Source organism: Pipra filicauda, unplaced genomic scaffold (genome assembly GCF_003945595.2).
Source record: "Pipra filicauda isolate LSUMZ 115617 unplaced genomic scaffold, ASM394559v2 scaffold19_size4547281_pilon, whole genome shotgun sequence".
Classification (NCBI taxonomy): domain Eukaryota; kingdom Metazoa; phylum Chordata; class Aves; order Passeriformes; family Pipridae; genus Pipra; species Pipra filicauda.
Window position 1 is genome coordinate 3,274,480 of NW_024104309.1, and position 16,449 is coordinate 3,290,928.

At 45.1% G+C, this 16,449-nt stretch overlaps 1 protein-coding gene across 1 annotated transcript; it reads right to left on the reverse strand.

Annotated features, from left to right (window-relative positions):
- Positions 1-839: 839 nt before the first annotated feature.
- Positions 840-10,557, reverse strand: LOC114002606 (cytochrome P450 2J2-like). The gene is made up of 9 exons (XM_027748652.2): positions 10,351-10,557; positions 8,642-8,804; positions 7,869-8,009; positions 5,755-5,915; positions 4,971-5,147; positions 4,273-4,414; positions 3,511-3,698; positions 2,434-2,572; positions 840-1,971 (listed from the first exon to the last, which is right to left on the reverse strand). Exons 1-9 carry the CDS (start codon positions 10,555-10,557, stop codon positions 1,793-1,795), a joined length of 1,497 nt encoding a protein of 498 aa, XP_027604453.2. The 3' UTR covers positions 840-1,792.
- Between the last annotated feature and the right edge of the window lie 5,892 nt (positions 10,558-16,449).

The window sequence follows — 16,449 nt, forward strand, 5'->3', positions numbered from 1 at the left end:
GATCTTTTATGTTTTCTCTTTGAGAAAGATAAAACCATAACTTGGGAGCCTGTGACTGTTAAAAATTAATTAAAAACGCAATAGAATTCAAGTGATGAGTTGGAAGGACAGCTCAGTGACAGAATCCCTGAGTGCCTGGCATGGCAGGGATGTGATGTGCAGAGGACTCTCCCATGTGGCATAAATCTGCCACTGCACAGTGATTGCTTTGTACTGCAGCAAAGTGGATGTAGGATGTGGATTGTCAGGGATGTAGAGGGAACCAGTGGAAATGGAACTCAATGTAATCCTCTTTTCCTGTTAACTGTTCTGTGTCCTACGTGGGTGCCCATTGAAAAGTCTTCTATGAAAGGTGAGAAGCCAAAAAAAGAGAAAAAAGAAGAATCTTTGCTGTGACTACACTGCAGACAGAAGCACCCAGGAGACAGCATTTCTAAGCCTAAATACTTGGTCACGCAAATGAAAAAGCTCTTTACAAGTTGCATGTTTAATGAACTCTTATCCAAAGGGAGCTGGTATGGGCAGGAGCAGTGTGTCTGTCATGAGGGGGCCATGTCCCAACCCACTTCCTCGGCCCCACGCTGTGTCCATGCCCATCATGGCCATCATGGACACAAATCTTTGCCACAAAGAGAAGGGAAGTGTTGACCTCGAGACTTCTCACCACAAAACCACTTCCTTCCTGACAGCCAGCGGTGAGCTGCCACAGGCACGACCCTTCCAACACTCTCTGCTGCTTCTCCTTCTCTTGGGCTTTGGATAAAGTGCTCCCAAGCAACAGAGGGATTATTTTTTTGCAACTTTTCTGTTTTTTATTTCATTAGCAGAAACCTATTGCATTTCCATTACAATATCCCAATACTGTATTTTTATAATCATTCCAGGCCTGCTGGTTGCACAGCTCCTTGTGCCATCCCACTTGGGTTGGAATTTTGGTATAAGGTTCTTCTCCCCTATTGCTTCCTAATTAAAATTTCCATATTATCTATGAGATCCAAAAAATGCATGCTGCTGCAGAGATCTCTGCTTAGATATTTCTAATCCCTGGAAGTGTTCAAGGCCAAGTTGGACTTGGACTTGGGGCTTGGAGCGACCCTGGCCTAGTGGAAGGTGTCCCTGCCCACAGCGGGGGGGGGTGGAACAAGATGAGCTTTAAGGTCCCTTCTAAACAAAACCATTCTGCTATTTCCATCACAAGGCATCAGTGTGGTGGTGCAGGAAGTGCCCACCACACTGAGCCCAACCCCAATCCCACCCGAGGCTCATGATTGTCAGTGGCCACCTTGAAGTACAACTTTGTGCTCAGGCATAAGCTCAGGGCTTGTATATCATGTCCAAGGCCAACTGCTCTCCCTGTCAAGAGACACTTCAGAAAACGCAGCCCTTGGCTATATGGGGTTCTGCAGCTTTGGGATTTAGTGGTTGCTAAATGGTCTCTGGGTGATGGGCATATCCCCTTACGGAGAAGTCAACACGAAACCATGTTTTCACGGGTGGCATACACCTTCCTGTGAGTTGCTAACGATGGAAATGAGGTAATAAGGCTTTTACATTCATGCATTTTTTCAAACTGGTAGAGTGGAGGAGGAATGAAGGGAAGAACCACAAGGGTTGTCTTTGTTGTTCAGGATGTGGCCCTTCTGCCCTTTCCCTGCAACCCAGATGTTGATGGGTGCTAGACATCTGCAGCCCATCATTGCAGCCCAAAATCTGTGGGGCAGATTGGTGAAGGGACACTCTCCAGTTTGTGGAGGGCTGCAGAGGGCAGTCATGGGGCAGCCCCACACTGGCCTCAGTCACGAGGCAACGCACAGATCTGGAAGGGCTTGGGGCAGCGTGTGAGGCTGAGTGTGAAGGCGAAGGTCAGCGCGGTGTCTGCCGGTGCCCGGAAGGTGAACTTCTGCAGGAGGGCTACGAAGAAGATGAAGAGCTCAGTCCTGGCAAGCTGCTCCCCGGGACAAGCTCTCTTGCCTGAAAAGGAGCAAAAAATAATCCAAAAGACTCCTGAGTGAGCTCCAACCACCTCTGAGTCTCCTCTCGCCTGCGCCGCCTCGCACAGGCTGCTGCGGCTTTTCTTCCTGGAAAGGTTAGGTGGCAATGTTCACCCACACAATCTGCTCAAACCTTACCCAGAAGTTTACTGCTGAGCAAACTGCGGCTGCTCAGATAGACAGAGAGGGGAAACGGTGAAAAAAAACCCAGTTATGCAACTTGTGCAAGAGGGAAAAAGGCTTATTTTCTTTATCCTGCAATAACAAAATTGATTTCCCTCCTGCTCCGAGCAGTCAGTATTAACAGTGACTGGGATTTTCACTGTGGGGATGGGCTGGAAGCTGGACAGGAGCAGTAAGCTCCTCTCTATAAGCTGTGTCTTGGGGGAAAAAAATAAAAGCATTGCAAAAGGGAAAGCCACCTCCCCATCCATCATCCTACCTGCAGAGAAGGGCAGAAAAGCCTCCCGCCTCCTGTACTGGCCGTTTTCCAGGAAATGTTCAGGATTAAAGGTGTCTGGAGTCTCCCACACGTTTTTGTCGAACATTATCGAAGTCAGGCTGGTCATCAGAGTGGTGCCCTGCGAGAGGTGGGGAAAGCGGGCGATTACATGGCGGAGAAGAGCCAAAGTGTTGTCAGACCGTGTTATTATTAGCTCTGTTCCACACACAGCGTAAACTACATTTTCTTAAGGGCAAAATGTGGTTTGTTTTTTTCCCCCCTAAGCTATGTAATTAAATGAGGATGAAAACCTACAGGATTGTTCACTTCTGTGTGTCTTTAGGTATCACCATAGTGTTGATCCACACCTTGAGCTGCTGTAGCAGGTGATGTTACTATAAACCAACTTTAAATTGGTAACACTGCAATCCCATAGGAATTTGAAGCAATTAAATCAAATACTTTTCAATCAGTTTGTTTTATTGAGCCTTAAAAAAACCCCAGACTTGATCTGGTTTATCTCCACATCCTCCATCAGCAAGAGAAATATTCTAATCAATGTGGAAGAAAACACCCAGATTTTTTATTTCTAATTTTCCTTGATGCAACCAGCCATATAGATTGAAGAGGCTAGTTGTATCTAAATCTAATATTTGCTTTCATAATTGCAGCACAGTGTGCGTGCAACAATACCCACTACATGGCTTTAGTCAAGTTCTGGTTTTAATAGATGATTTTTAATACTCTATGGAATTAACAAACCCAAACTATTTGATTTCCTGTGTTTCTTGGCCCTCTATTCCCATAATGTGTGGAATATAAAATTACAAAATTTTAAGGGATAAATCTTTTAAAATTGGAAATTATGACCAACACCATAAGGATCTTACAATTCTCCTCTGTAAGGAACTGAGACCCATAGCAGCCCCACACCCTCTATCAGGAGGGCTTGTATTTTCTTTTTAACAGTGATATCTCTGCAAGATCCTGCTGGTTGCTTCCCTTCCAGGTGAGATTTGGAATTTGGGCTGTGAAGACCCTGCTCTGGTAGGATGGAGGCTGGTGGACTGCACGCACTTTGGGCAGGTGGAAGCCGGCCAGGGTGGTGTCGCTGGTGGCCATCCTGGGCACCCCCAGTGGCACCACGTTGCCCATTCTCAGGACCTCGCTCAGCACCGCGCTGGTGTAGGGCATATTGTCCTTGTCGGCCATCGTGGGCTGGCGGGACTGGCCAAGCACCGTGTCGATTTCCAGCTGTACTTTCTCTGTGGAGAGTCAAAAAAACAAAAACCTGTCTTTATAGAATCATAGGATTTTTAAGGTAGGAAAAACCCCTTAAGACCATCTAGTCAAACCATTAACCCAACACTGCCAGGCCGCCACTAAACCGGGTCCCCAAGCACCATATCCATACTCCTTTAGGAAGATTTCCAGGGGTGGTGATTCCATCACTTCCCTCTTCCAGCCTCTTTCAGGGCTTGACAACCCTTTCAGTGAAGACATTTTCTCTAATATCTAATCTAAACTTCCCCTGGCACAACTTGAGGCTGTTTCCTCTTCTCCAATCACCTATTCCTTGGGAGAAGAGACCGACCCCCACCTGACTACAACCTCCTTTCAGGGAGTTGTAGAGTATGAGAAAGTCTCCCCTGAGCCCCCCAAGCCTCCTTTTTTCCAGGCTAAACCCTCCCAGCTCCCTCAATCACTCCTTCAGAAAATTCCCAATAAGATACCTGGAGCACAGGCATATCCAACACATGGCAGAGCTGGGATAACTCTGTTCCCTGAGTTTCACTTATCTAGTTTTGGGCTAAGCAAAGGACCCATTCGTGGCCCTACCCTGGATATGGGGGTACGTGGCCATGTAGAGCACAGCCCAGCGGATGGCGGTCGCCGTTGTCTCAGTCCCAGTTAAGAACAGGTCCAAGGTGGAGCACAACAGATTTTCCTCATGGAAATATGAGCTGGTGTCACCCTTAAACTTAGGAGAAAAACATGGCAATGAAAACTCTTATTAAGGAGGGGATGATGCTTTCAAAAACCCGATCCAGAACCACTGGTATGTAACCTAAATCCTGCTGCTCCTTTATTATTTACCAGCCCTGGACTTGGAAATTTCTAGCTCTTATTTTCACTGAATTTTAAGCCCTATGGACTGTTTTGAAAGACAATCTAGATGCTGTAGAGCAACTCTTGAATGAAGGTAGTGTTTTTAAATGTCAAGTTTCCCAATAGCAAACACAGGCCTGAGAGCTCTCATGTAAACCTGAACATGTTCCCTGAGAGTCCTCCTACACCATGTAACAGAGTGAAAAAGGGAAGACAAAGTGTAAATACTTTCAAATGGAAAAAAAAAAAAATCTGTGTGTTTTCAAAGCAATCGGGCTCCTGCTGTTTCTAGAGTTTGACATGGCAAAGGTAGGGAGGAGAAGGCATGAGGAGCGTGAGGCATAAGCGCCCCTGACAAAACAGACTTGAGTCTTCTCTACTCCTTCTCTGGGTTAATCTTTCAGTGGCTTTAGGCATTTCCCTCCTACCTTTTCTATTTCCCTCAGGTAACAGTCAATATAATCTCCTGCCTCAGACTGGTCCAAATGCTCCTTGTGCTTTGCGATCACACCTTTCACAAAATATCGAAGTTTCTCCCAGTGCCTGAAGATTTTCTTGAAGGGTCCTGGCAGCCAGCTCATGACCAAAGGAAAAGCGTTATACAACTGGTGAGAAATCAAACAGAGCAGAAGAGCATTTCCTGAGTTCGAAAAGAGCTGGTATCATAGCTGAGATTATAGGACAATTTATTAACTCCACTTGCTGCCAGGAAGAAACATCAGTTTTGCTACAAAGGTCCAATTTGTGCAAATCTACTATGTAAACAAGTACAAACAAGATAAGAATGGCCCAGATGTTTTCTGCTGATAAAATTCTCTGATTGCACCAAATGTGAGGTGGCCACAGATGAGGTGGGTGCAGATCAGTTCTTTAGTGCCCTCATGGAGGGGACAGAGATCAGACCTGACCCATGGTATGTGGCCATGCAGGAACTACATTTACGTTGTTCTTTGGTTGTGTAACACATAAGATTGGTTTTACAATCCTGTAGTATTTTTTTTCCCATATGCCCAAATTATTTTAACTTACTTCCTTGCTTTCCTGATAGATTTGTGTATGTTTCCAGTCTAATGTAGAACAATACTTTTGGAAATTTTTCTTACAACGTGACTTTTTCTACAGGGAAAAGGAGATTATATCAGTGCCTTAGAAACTCCAGTTTCTGAGCTCTTACATGCAGCTGAAGCTAGAAAAACATCCAGCTCTCTTTACCTGGCCCCAGAAACTTCCGATGAGTAGCAGTGTTTCAGCCAGCAAGTGCAGTAATTCCTGGAAACGGTTGTCATGGTAGTCAAAGCGGTTCCCAAAAGTTATGGAACAGATGATGTTTGAAACAGCACCATTAATTTTGTAGTGAGGGTCAAATGGTTGTCCTGGAGGAAATAAAATGAAAGGAATTGCCTGAAAGGAGGTTGTAGCCAGGTGGGGGTCGGGTTCTTCTTCCAGGTAGCATGTGACAGGACAAGAGGAAATGGCCTCAAGTTGTGCTGGGGAGATTTAGGTTGGAGATTTAGGTTGGATACTGGGGAAAATTTCCTCACTGAAAGGGTGGTCAGGCATAGAAATATGCTGTCCAGGGCACTGATGGAGTCACCATTCATGGAAGTGTTTAAAAGGCTTGTGGATGTGGCACTTGGGGCCTTGATTTAGTGGTGAACACAGCAGTGCTAGGTGGCTGAATGATCTTAAGTGCTTTTTCCTATCTAAATGGCTCTCTGATTCCAATAACAGCTTTTTTTTTCCTTTAAAGTCTCAGTCAAAACCACAACTTTACCACAGCTGTAAAGTTAGGGTGAGACCTCACCTACTTCTCACCCATGGTGATGATAAAGGCTTCAGTTGGGTCTTGAGGAACCCACCAACCCCATCACTTCCACCATCTCATTGGAGGTTAGGCCTTGTGGGCCATGATATCCTTTCCCTAAGGACATCCCCTCCTGTCTCCAGCCCAGGCTGCTGGCAGACACCGACATTGGCACAGAGCTGCCCAAGCAGGGTTTGAGACACCAGAGAAAACAACCAGAAGCAGGGTTTGAAACCAGAGAAAACAACCAGAAGCATGCCATGCTATGGCTGTTGAGTTTGTATGCTGCAACACATTTGGTCCCTCAAAGCTTAGCCCAGGGCAGGGAGCTCAGGACTAATCACGCTGCAAAAATACCGTTGCACTGGCCTTTATTTGTCCACCACAAAGAAATCCAGTGACATGAGGGAGAGAGGGAAGAGTGTTGCAAGTCTCTGTGCCCACTGTAAACTCCAGCAACAGCTCATATGGCCCATAGACATGATGCACATTTACAAGAATAAAGTGTGATGTGACACTCGTCACATCTGCACTCCCTGGGAGGGCTGTTGAGCAGACACCACCATCTCCCAGGACACATTTCAGCAGCGTGGAGAGCTCCTTGCTGTGACATGAGAGACTAATCTCAGTAACAAACCCAGCCCAGCCCTGAGCTTCTGTCTCTACACTGGGGAGCATCACTTTGAAATGCAAGGCACTCTGCACAGGACTGCTGATCTCCACTCTTCAAGAAAGTAATTAAACTGGGCTGGTGCTCAGATATCAGAGTGATGGACATGATCACTGTTTGTCATTGCTAATGGGAAGAAAGGCCCAAACCAGCAGCTTAATTAGTTTATTGATTAGGAATATAAAGGACTATAATCAATTGGCAACATGGAGTATTTGGCCTGTTCAGTGCAACAGCAATTAAAATGGAGCAAGTTTAGTATATAATTTCACAATTCCTATTTAGATCTTTCTTGTTTACTATATATAGCTCCATAGAATTAGCTCAACCCCATCTGCTTCTATTTAAAGCTGAAGTGCAACATCACCCATGTACCAACATACAAATTATTCTTACTAATATCCCTCTGGCAGTTTTTAAAAGCTGGACCATAAAAGAGCAAAACACACACTTCATCTTTGTGTGACATAAAAGGAAAGCCTGACTAAACAAGTTTTAAAATACTTTGCAAAACCAAGGACAAGCAGAGGTTAACTAAGCCTCTGAGTGGTAGTGCTTGATAGCAGGAGAGCTGCATTTATTCCTTCGCAGAATACAGGAGACACCTTCTTAGCCCTATAAACATGTGTGGTTTAATAACCACCTACTATATATTTGCTTGATATTAACAAGGAAGAACTGAAATAGGAGGCCTGAGGTCTAAAATAAGTGCTAAAAGGCACAGTCTGGAAGTGTAAGATAGAGATTTGAGCTATTGAAGAAATGTTTTGCATGTTAGGAGCTGTGCTGGGGTAAGGGTTTTACTTCTCATTGTTCATTTAGCTGGAAGCTCTGAGCACATTAACCCCCCACCTTTCTCCTCCTCCATCGTCTCCACGAGGTACCGGCTCTCCTCTTGCACTTTTTCCTCAAAATTTACGGCAAGGCTCTTCAGTGTTGCTAAAACAAACTTCCTCTGTTGCCTCCATATGTGCCCATTTGAAGATATGAGCCCTGTAGGTGGAAAAAAATAAGTGAACAAACCTCTCTCTGGGTCATGTGTGAGCATTAGGATTCAGAAACAGCCATTCATCATGAACAAAAACCCCAAACCAAAGCAAACAAAGCCCATAGATATGGAAAAACTATGTCTTTGCCTGGGAATTAAAATTCAAGAGTAATTGGCTTATGCTAAAGATCTTTAGCTTTATGGATTTGCTTTAATCTGCTACTTTGTCACTTTGCGTGGGAAAAAAAGGTGTAAGCCAAAATACTATGAGCACTATCACGCTGCTGGCAGAGCTGCAGGCAGGAGCACCACATCCCATCTCTGGAGCTGTATGCAACTGAGGGAGAAAAAGTAAAGGAGAAATTAAAACCAAGGGGAAAACTCTTCAAATATATCGTTTGCTGGGCAGCTCGAATTTATTTCTCCTCTTTCATCAAGACCTGGCTTTGATCCCATCCTCATCCCTAAATCTCAGAGAGATTAAAACATACTCCTGGGAGGTTTTTAGTCTGAATTCAATTCTTGCCTTCCCCAGTGCAGTTCACAAGTGTTGAATTCGGCCTGTTCCTTTCACTCTAATTGTTATCATTCCAAATAGATAAAAGATTTGTCCCCAAATCTTGGTAGTTGTGCTTACCAAAGCCTTTGAATATTTCTTGGAGGAGTGGAATATTTGGCCGATCAGCAAATATTTCAGCCTGGTGGACAAGAGCTTCTCTCACCATCTGATATCCGTTGACAACCACGAAAGTCAGACTTCCAAACTGCACACTGAAGATGTTCCCATACTGACCAGTGAGCTGAAAGAGAGATCATTGCCCTCTGAGATCAACAAGGTGGGGATTTTCGAAACTCATCTGGACAAGACCTTGAACAAGGGGATCTAACTTCAAATTCAATCCTTCTTGAGGCAAGGGGACTTAAGAAAAACCCAAAATCAAGCCTGCACATCCCATTCAATCTAAACTATTCCATGAAGGCTGGAGAAGGCCTAAAAAGAGCTGGAGAGCTGTAGTGTGGGAGAGATGGTTTGCTTATATTTGTTAGCAGGTGTGACCTGGGTTTTACCAGGTGTTTGCATCAATTTGACTTGTAAGAAGGACATGACTTGCTTTGTAACTGATGGGCATTTCTTCACAGAAAGAGTACAAAAAGTTGAAGCACCACCTGGGTCACCACACTCAGGTTCTTCCTGCTGAGGGCAAAGTAAAACAAATTATCTCTTTCATCAGCTTTGTGTTTAAAGTAGTGTGGCTTCTCCAGCTCTCCCACTTAGAGGGGAGCTCCAGCTGCTTATGGATAGAAATGTACTTCTAATTTTAAGCCTGAATGCATTTATGTCCAAATTATAGCCATTTTCCTTGCATGGACTCTGCTGGCCTTAGTGCCTCCTTGCTGATGTATGAGAGCAAAGGACAGTCACATCCTCTCTCTGCCAAGGAGCTCATCCTCTTCTCAGTGTGAGTCTACGTGGAAAGGCACACACAGTCACCCTGAACTGCTGTGGTGACTCATGAAACCATCCTGAGACCAAATGGGTGTTTCAGTGACTGTGTGTGTGCAAATGAATGGTATTAATGTTCTTAATAATAATTGTGTGTATTGACAAAATATTCTGAGCTTGCTGCTTCAGCCTTCCCCAAGGGTACCCTCAGGGGACATCTGTGCTAGTAGCATGTGAAAACCCAGGGTAGATAAGCTGGTGTCAGCCTGCTAAGTAAAAGCAAGAGATAAATAGTCACCAGAAAGGATATTTGCAGCCAGCAAGTCAGAACTTCTCCCACCTTTTCAGAGAGACATACTCAGCATGTATAAAATATCTCTCTTTTGTTGGCTTTGATGGGAGTCAGAGCTCTGGAAACCTTTCAAGAGCAATCACTGCCTCTTTCTGCAACACAGAAGAAGCCACAGGGCTGGTTAATTCAGGGTCTTAAATGTTTCTTTCAGATGTAATGGGGCAAATTGTTACCCTCTGAGCAAAGAAAATTTCTGGAGGTGATCCTCACAGTCCCAACAGTTCATTTCTCACACAGCACTTGCTGTCTGTCCCCCAGCCTGGCTCAGTCCTTCCTGGGCTCCAGAAGAAAATGGTCATGGTCAGATGGGAAGAAAGAGGAGGAACATGTAGGTCTTCCTCCATTATGGGTTTCTTTTCCATTTAACCTTCCTACTCTCATGGAAGAGGAGGTGACAGTGAGAGATAAAATCAAGAAGGGTCATCTGTCATACATGGTTATTATATAGGTAGTTCTTCAGAGGCTGCCCTTGCTTCTTCCCAGTTTGGTGACAAAAGTCATGGAAGAGGTAAGATATTGTTAGTAGGAGAAATGTCCATGGAGCTCTTACCTTCTGCAGAGCAAGATGGAGGGGTTGCTTGAAATCCACAAAGGTTCCTACGAGAGGAAAGAGCTGCGGCCCTGGAGGAAAATTCCTGGGTCGTCTCTTTTTCACAAGGTCAATAATCAAAAGAAACAAGAGCAGAAATACCAAGAGCATCCGACCATTCAGCTTTTCCAAGAGAGAAACCAAATCAGACCAAAACTGAAGCTCCATCTTGGCTGATGAACTCACAGATTTTCATCCCAGGAAGGGACGCGATTCTGGTGTTACATTTGCTAAAACAGGAGTAAGAAAGGACTGGAAAGGAAACAAAAAAAGCTAGGACCGGTAGCTTTCTGAGGGCGAGCTGCTTTTCCATGTGCAGCTGCTGCCAGACGTCCTACTGAATAACTAACTGTGAACACCAGGACCTCCAAAAACAACCCCAAGACCTCAAAACATTTGGCCAACCAAAAGCAATCTTGCAAATCTTTTAGCTTTACATTTCTGTCAACTCCCTAATTTTCTTATAGAAGAGCATTTCTCCATTTTGCCCTGGAGAAGGGGCTCCTTTATACAGACACCTAGCTGGGATTATCAGCATGGCAAACATTTGAGGTGAGGTGAAAGCAGCTTACTTGGCTACTTACATATGGTGGGCGTTGCGTAGATTCAGAAATGGTGAGGCATCTGAGGTGATGGACATCATACAAGTGGCTAAGAGGCTGATCCTATTAAGTGCTAAGCACCCTCTGCAAAGAGCTGGATGCCATCAGTGCCCACCAAAGCCTTCTCAGCTTTGTCGGAGCCATCAGGTGAGGTTCGGACAAGGGAAGCACGGCGGGAGCCCAGGGCTCTTCCAGCCACTTAAATAAGAGATAAAGGAGCTTTATTTCGAGAGTGAGAAGACAGACTCATGCATTTGCCATGAGATTGCAACTTATGCATTTAAATCTCCTGGGTTTTTTCAAAATCTCCTTTGAATTAAGCTTCACGCTGTCCTGGGGGAAGGCTGCAGAGCACTGACGTTGACCTCTGTGACTGGAAAGCAGTCTCATGTCACCTGCTAATACTTTAGCTACGACTTGTTTCCAGCTCCTTTTTTTTTCCTTTTTCCTTTTTTTTTTTTCCTTTTTCTTTTAATAAATTTACTTGCAAACAATCTAAATTTATACCAAAGCAAAGCTGTCAGTAACGAGTTTTCAAATTATTTGCCTAGAAGTTACAGTGAGGAGTTCAGAAGGATAGTAAATTTTTCTTGTCATAGAATCCCAGAATGGTTTGGGTTGAAGGGAACTTAAAGACCATCTAATTCCCACCCCTGCCATGGGCAAGGAAGCTATGTCTTCAGTATTTTTCAGAAAGCTTTAATTTTTCAGAAAAAAAGAGCAAATTTTCATAGGGAGCAACCATTGGGAAAAAATTGGCATTCTCTAGTTTTTCAACATTTTTACAAACTTTGTTTTCCATGTCTTTCATTACCTTAGAAGCACACACAGGCTGTATGATAGACCTTCACTTCAGCTTTTGCAGAAGTCCTTTTAAGAGCAACCCACCCTTCTCTCTTTGAAGTATTATTTACAGGTTTCTGGATGGGATTAGGCATCAAATGGGGAGGAGCAGTGGGACAAACATTTCACATCACTTGTCTATAAAGTGTATTTTGCATGTCACCATAGCACAGCTGCGAGCAGCGGTGGTTGGACATGCTGTGCTTCTCCCCATGCCAATGCACCTCGTGTTCCAGCCTTCCTGGTGTGGCAAGCCAAGCCTCGCTTACCAGAGGCTAAATCAGGATAGCAGGCTCATGCTCTTCATCCTGGCATCGGGGAGATGACTCGGTTGGTGGAGGTGTCAGCCTACAGCATGCTCAGAGGGACTGTGATGATAAGGCGTCAACTTCTGCTAGCCCAGTTTCACTCCTCTGTTCCTCGCTATGCCATATGATTTGTCAGCATGCACACAGAGTGCAGATCCCTCTACCACTTGTGGCTGCTGTGAATCGGGCTACGTGCAAAGCCAAGGTGTTAATGTGTTCTTCTGGGTGGTGTTGTGGGGGTGGATGCATCGTGGTTGACAGGAGAAATGTTATTTTTAGCAGGAGGAGCACATTTTGCATGTACTCACATGTGTCTTGTCAGTCACAAACCTCAAGACTATTCCTTTGCCTTGAAGTTTCACATGTCCAAAAGCATCCCCTCACAAAGTTCTTAACACACCAGATTTACTAAAAATTAGGGAAGAGCATTCCGGTATTACCAGGGCTCTCCTAACCTTGGCAGACAATAACAGTAGCATGTTATCAAACTGTGTCGCGATGATGCTATTTTGGGTCCCAGGCTTTAATCAACTCAGTGCTCAGCACGTGGTGATGTGCAGATCCCCAAGGCACAGAGGATGTCACGTCACTGCAGTGCATGGGCAGTGCAAAGGTGTTGGACAACTCTGATTTTTGCAGTTTTGATAAGACCCTTAGCGTAAGATCCTGGTCATCTGGAAGATGAACCTGTTCCTCTGGTCAGCACCACGAACATCAGTCTTATATGGTCCAAATAACCAAAATTTGAATTAATATGAAGATGAGAACTCACACATCTAGCAGGGAACAGGATTTAAACCCACCTTCCCCCAATTTCTCCTTGAATACCTTCTCTGACCCCCGTACACAACTTTTGACCACCTCACCTGAGCTCCTGAATACCATGTAGATAACTTGTGCCATATTGCATGGACACACACACATCACTGCTTGAATATTAAGGCATCTTGAACAGCCAACAGACAGAAATTGGCCCATATGCTTTGTACCTTCTTCCCTGGCTAGATGTCTAACTGTGTGCAGAAGGTTTTGAAACACAAAGAGAAACATTCTGTTAAAAATGCAATTACCATTTGTTTTTCAAGATAGAGTATCCCATTATTTTTTCCAGAGAAGTGAAATTCAATAAGGTTACAACAGAATGTAGTCCAACAGTTACCGTACTTTCAGAGCATTATTTAAGCTACAGAATTTCTTAATGATTAGAAACATATGTAGGAAAAATCACATGCAAAATGAAATGACTGGAGACAATTTTCCCCAAAAACACTTTTTTTTTTTCAGGCAAGTAACAGCTCATCCACCACTGTGGTTCCATCCATCATGTTGGAGGTGTGAGACCCCCACCCATCCAGGGAGCCACGTGCTCAGGTCATGTCAACAAACAGGCTCCAGAGAAATCCAAGGACCCATCCTGACTTACACCAAGGAATATTTTGCTGTTTCTTCCCTCTTTGTGTCAGTCCCAAAGGAGCAGGGCAATTTTCACCATGGACAAACTGGTGAACAGCAGCGACTGCCCCAGTGAGTGTCCTAAGGCCACGTCCCAGAAGCTTTCACAGAAGTGCAGCTGCTGTTTCATGATCCAGCCGATGTGAGTCTTCATGAACTTGGAATCAGTGACAGCTTTGGACACTCATTTGCTTTTAGGATTTACTTTACCGGATCAAATGAAAAGATTTGTAATTTCAGAAAGCCAGGAATGGGGAGTGCTGGGACACCCAAACCTCCTGGAGCAAGCTCAAAAAAGACATGGTTGAACTCACTTCTTAAGCTTAAGTTCCCTACTTGGGGTGATTTCACAGGTACAAAAGGGCTCCCATGGGAGCTCAGGGCTCAAATATATCTAGGACTTTGACTACAAGCCCCAGAATCAGGGAGCCAAGTACATATTTGCTGCTGTGCATATGTGGTGAATACTAAAATACCTCCAGTTTTGCATCTTCTCTCTCTGCTTTCTCACACAGACTAGATGTAAATATTCCCTAGGTTTTCCTGGAACCATAGACCTCTCACCTCTACCCTCCTGGCCACAGCAACATTTCCAGCACTCAGAGCTATAAGACTGGGAGCTGTCGCCAGGAATGGGTAAAGTGAAAGTGAGGCATTATGAGCAGTGTCAGTAGACCTACAAAGTGTCCCACTGTGCCATCTGGGAAGGATCCCAGAAGACGGGAAGCTCAGTCCCACTCTGCAGCAGGCCAAAATGTCCATTTTCAGCTGTGGTGAAGGGTTTGCATTCAGACTTGTCAGCCAGATAATTAGATGTAGGTAGCACAAAGCACTGCAGGGAGGCTCCCTGTGCTCCCGGACCCTGGATCACCCCTGGCTTTTTGGTCTGTTGGCTAAATTTTATTCCTTTCCCATCCAGGAGCTGCACTGCCTCAGAGCCCAGACGGACGCACGGAATAAGATTTGGGGGTGCCGGGTGCTTCCCCCCGAGGGGGCCGAGCCCGAGGCAGTGCCGGCGGCAGCCGCCCACCATCCCCCTGGCAAGGCTCTCCCACCGTCTGCCGCAACCTGGCACAGCCGGGGCTGCAACCCCGGCTGTTCGCGCGGGGCGGCTTCCCGCATCCCAACCCGTCCTCCGGCTTCCCGCAAACCTCCGGAATACTCTCCCTTCTAAAGCGCACCTTTTCAGTATTCACAGAGAAGAGTACAGTCACATATTCCTCTCAAAGCCACAAGGACTTGACTAGAGCTAAAATGTCATTTATGTACATATCACAAGCGTTTTTCTAGGCACAGATGTCTTTCTGGTGCCAATATGCTGTTTATGTACTTATCTGTCACAAGCACATGTCTACATACATATGCCCTGCTGGCAGAGGCACAGAGCATTTTGAAACTCTTATTAGACTGCTAATGAATAATACGCATACAAAGGAGAAAACAGAAGGTGGGTCTATCAGGAACAGCCTCTTTCTTAACTACCTTTTAATTGTAGGAGAGGAAGAAAAGAGATGAATTTTGATATGTTGGCATCTGTGAGGGCCTGCTTAGCAGCATCCAACGCCATCATTTTAAAAGTGGATTTTTCGCAGGTTTGGGTATTTTGGGGGGGAGGGGAGGATTTTTTTTTCCCTCTTAAAAAAAAAAAAAAACCCACAAAATTTTGACACTGAGAGTATTGCAAATCCTGGTGCCAATGATGTACGATAGTGTGATTGTCACCATGGAATGCTGAAAAGCCCGAGCAGCTGTTTGGCATATTGACAGTGCGAATTCGGAGCGTTTTAAATGCAAATGACAGTATTCAATTGATCGCAGGAAAACAATGGGTCATAGCCTTACCTTTCCTTGGCTATGCTCTGAATAATCAGGCTGCAAATCCATGCACAATAGGGATATTGTACACGTTCTGGGGATTTTGTTCCCCGCGTACATGGGGGTCGATATGACGCTTCTTTTGGGCAGAGCTGAAATAGAGGTGCCGCTGCACCGTCCCCGGCACCTCGCTGGGGTGACGTGGGGAAAAGGGCATAATTTGCTCCAAATCCACCACGTCGTAAGTGTCAGCCTGTTTTTCTTCACTTCTATCCTTTTCTGCTTGCTCTTTAATCATTCCCAAGGGTGGCTGGCTTTCTGCCTGACTTGTCTCCATTATACCCTGCTGCAATCAATATGGCAAGCAGAAATCAGCAGGAGAAGGCATGTTCTGCTCCCAGTGAGAGCCGGTGGGAGGGAAGGAGATCAGGCCAGCCAGCTGCAACCCCAACCCGGCAGGCAAGTCGAAATCCAGCCGAAAAAGCTGCCACCAGACGGCTGGGTCCTGTTTGCTTCATGGTGCCTCCTGCCTGGCAGCGAGCAGCAGGTAAAGCTCTTCCTCCTCTTCTGAGCCCAGGGAGGGCAGACAGGAAAACCTGTGGTAAAACTTACACTGAAAGTCGCTTTTTTGTTTGTTTGTTTGTTTTTTTTGTTTTGTTTTTGTCTTTGTTTTGTTTTTGTTTTGTTTAGTGGGGGAAAGAAAAAAAAAGGTCTTTCCAAAGCAGAAAGATTCAGGAATGGAGGAGCCAGCCTTTCACCCTGAGCAGCTCTGTTAGATATGGACGCTGCTGAGCACTTGCTGGTTCAGGTAGGTTCATGCTGGTTCAGGTCTCCAAGGTCGGCCATATTAAATTGAAGGCAGCCACTCTCACTTCTGAATATCTCTAGCCTTAGATTTTTGTTTTTAAGACCCACATTTCTTTGAAAAAAGTTCAAAAACCATAGAGGAGTGGTGTGGGTGAGGGCATCACCCAGTGCTCTCTGCCCATGGCTTTATCTTACCTCATACATGTATGACATCTCCCTCCAAGAATTTTAAC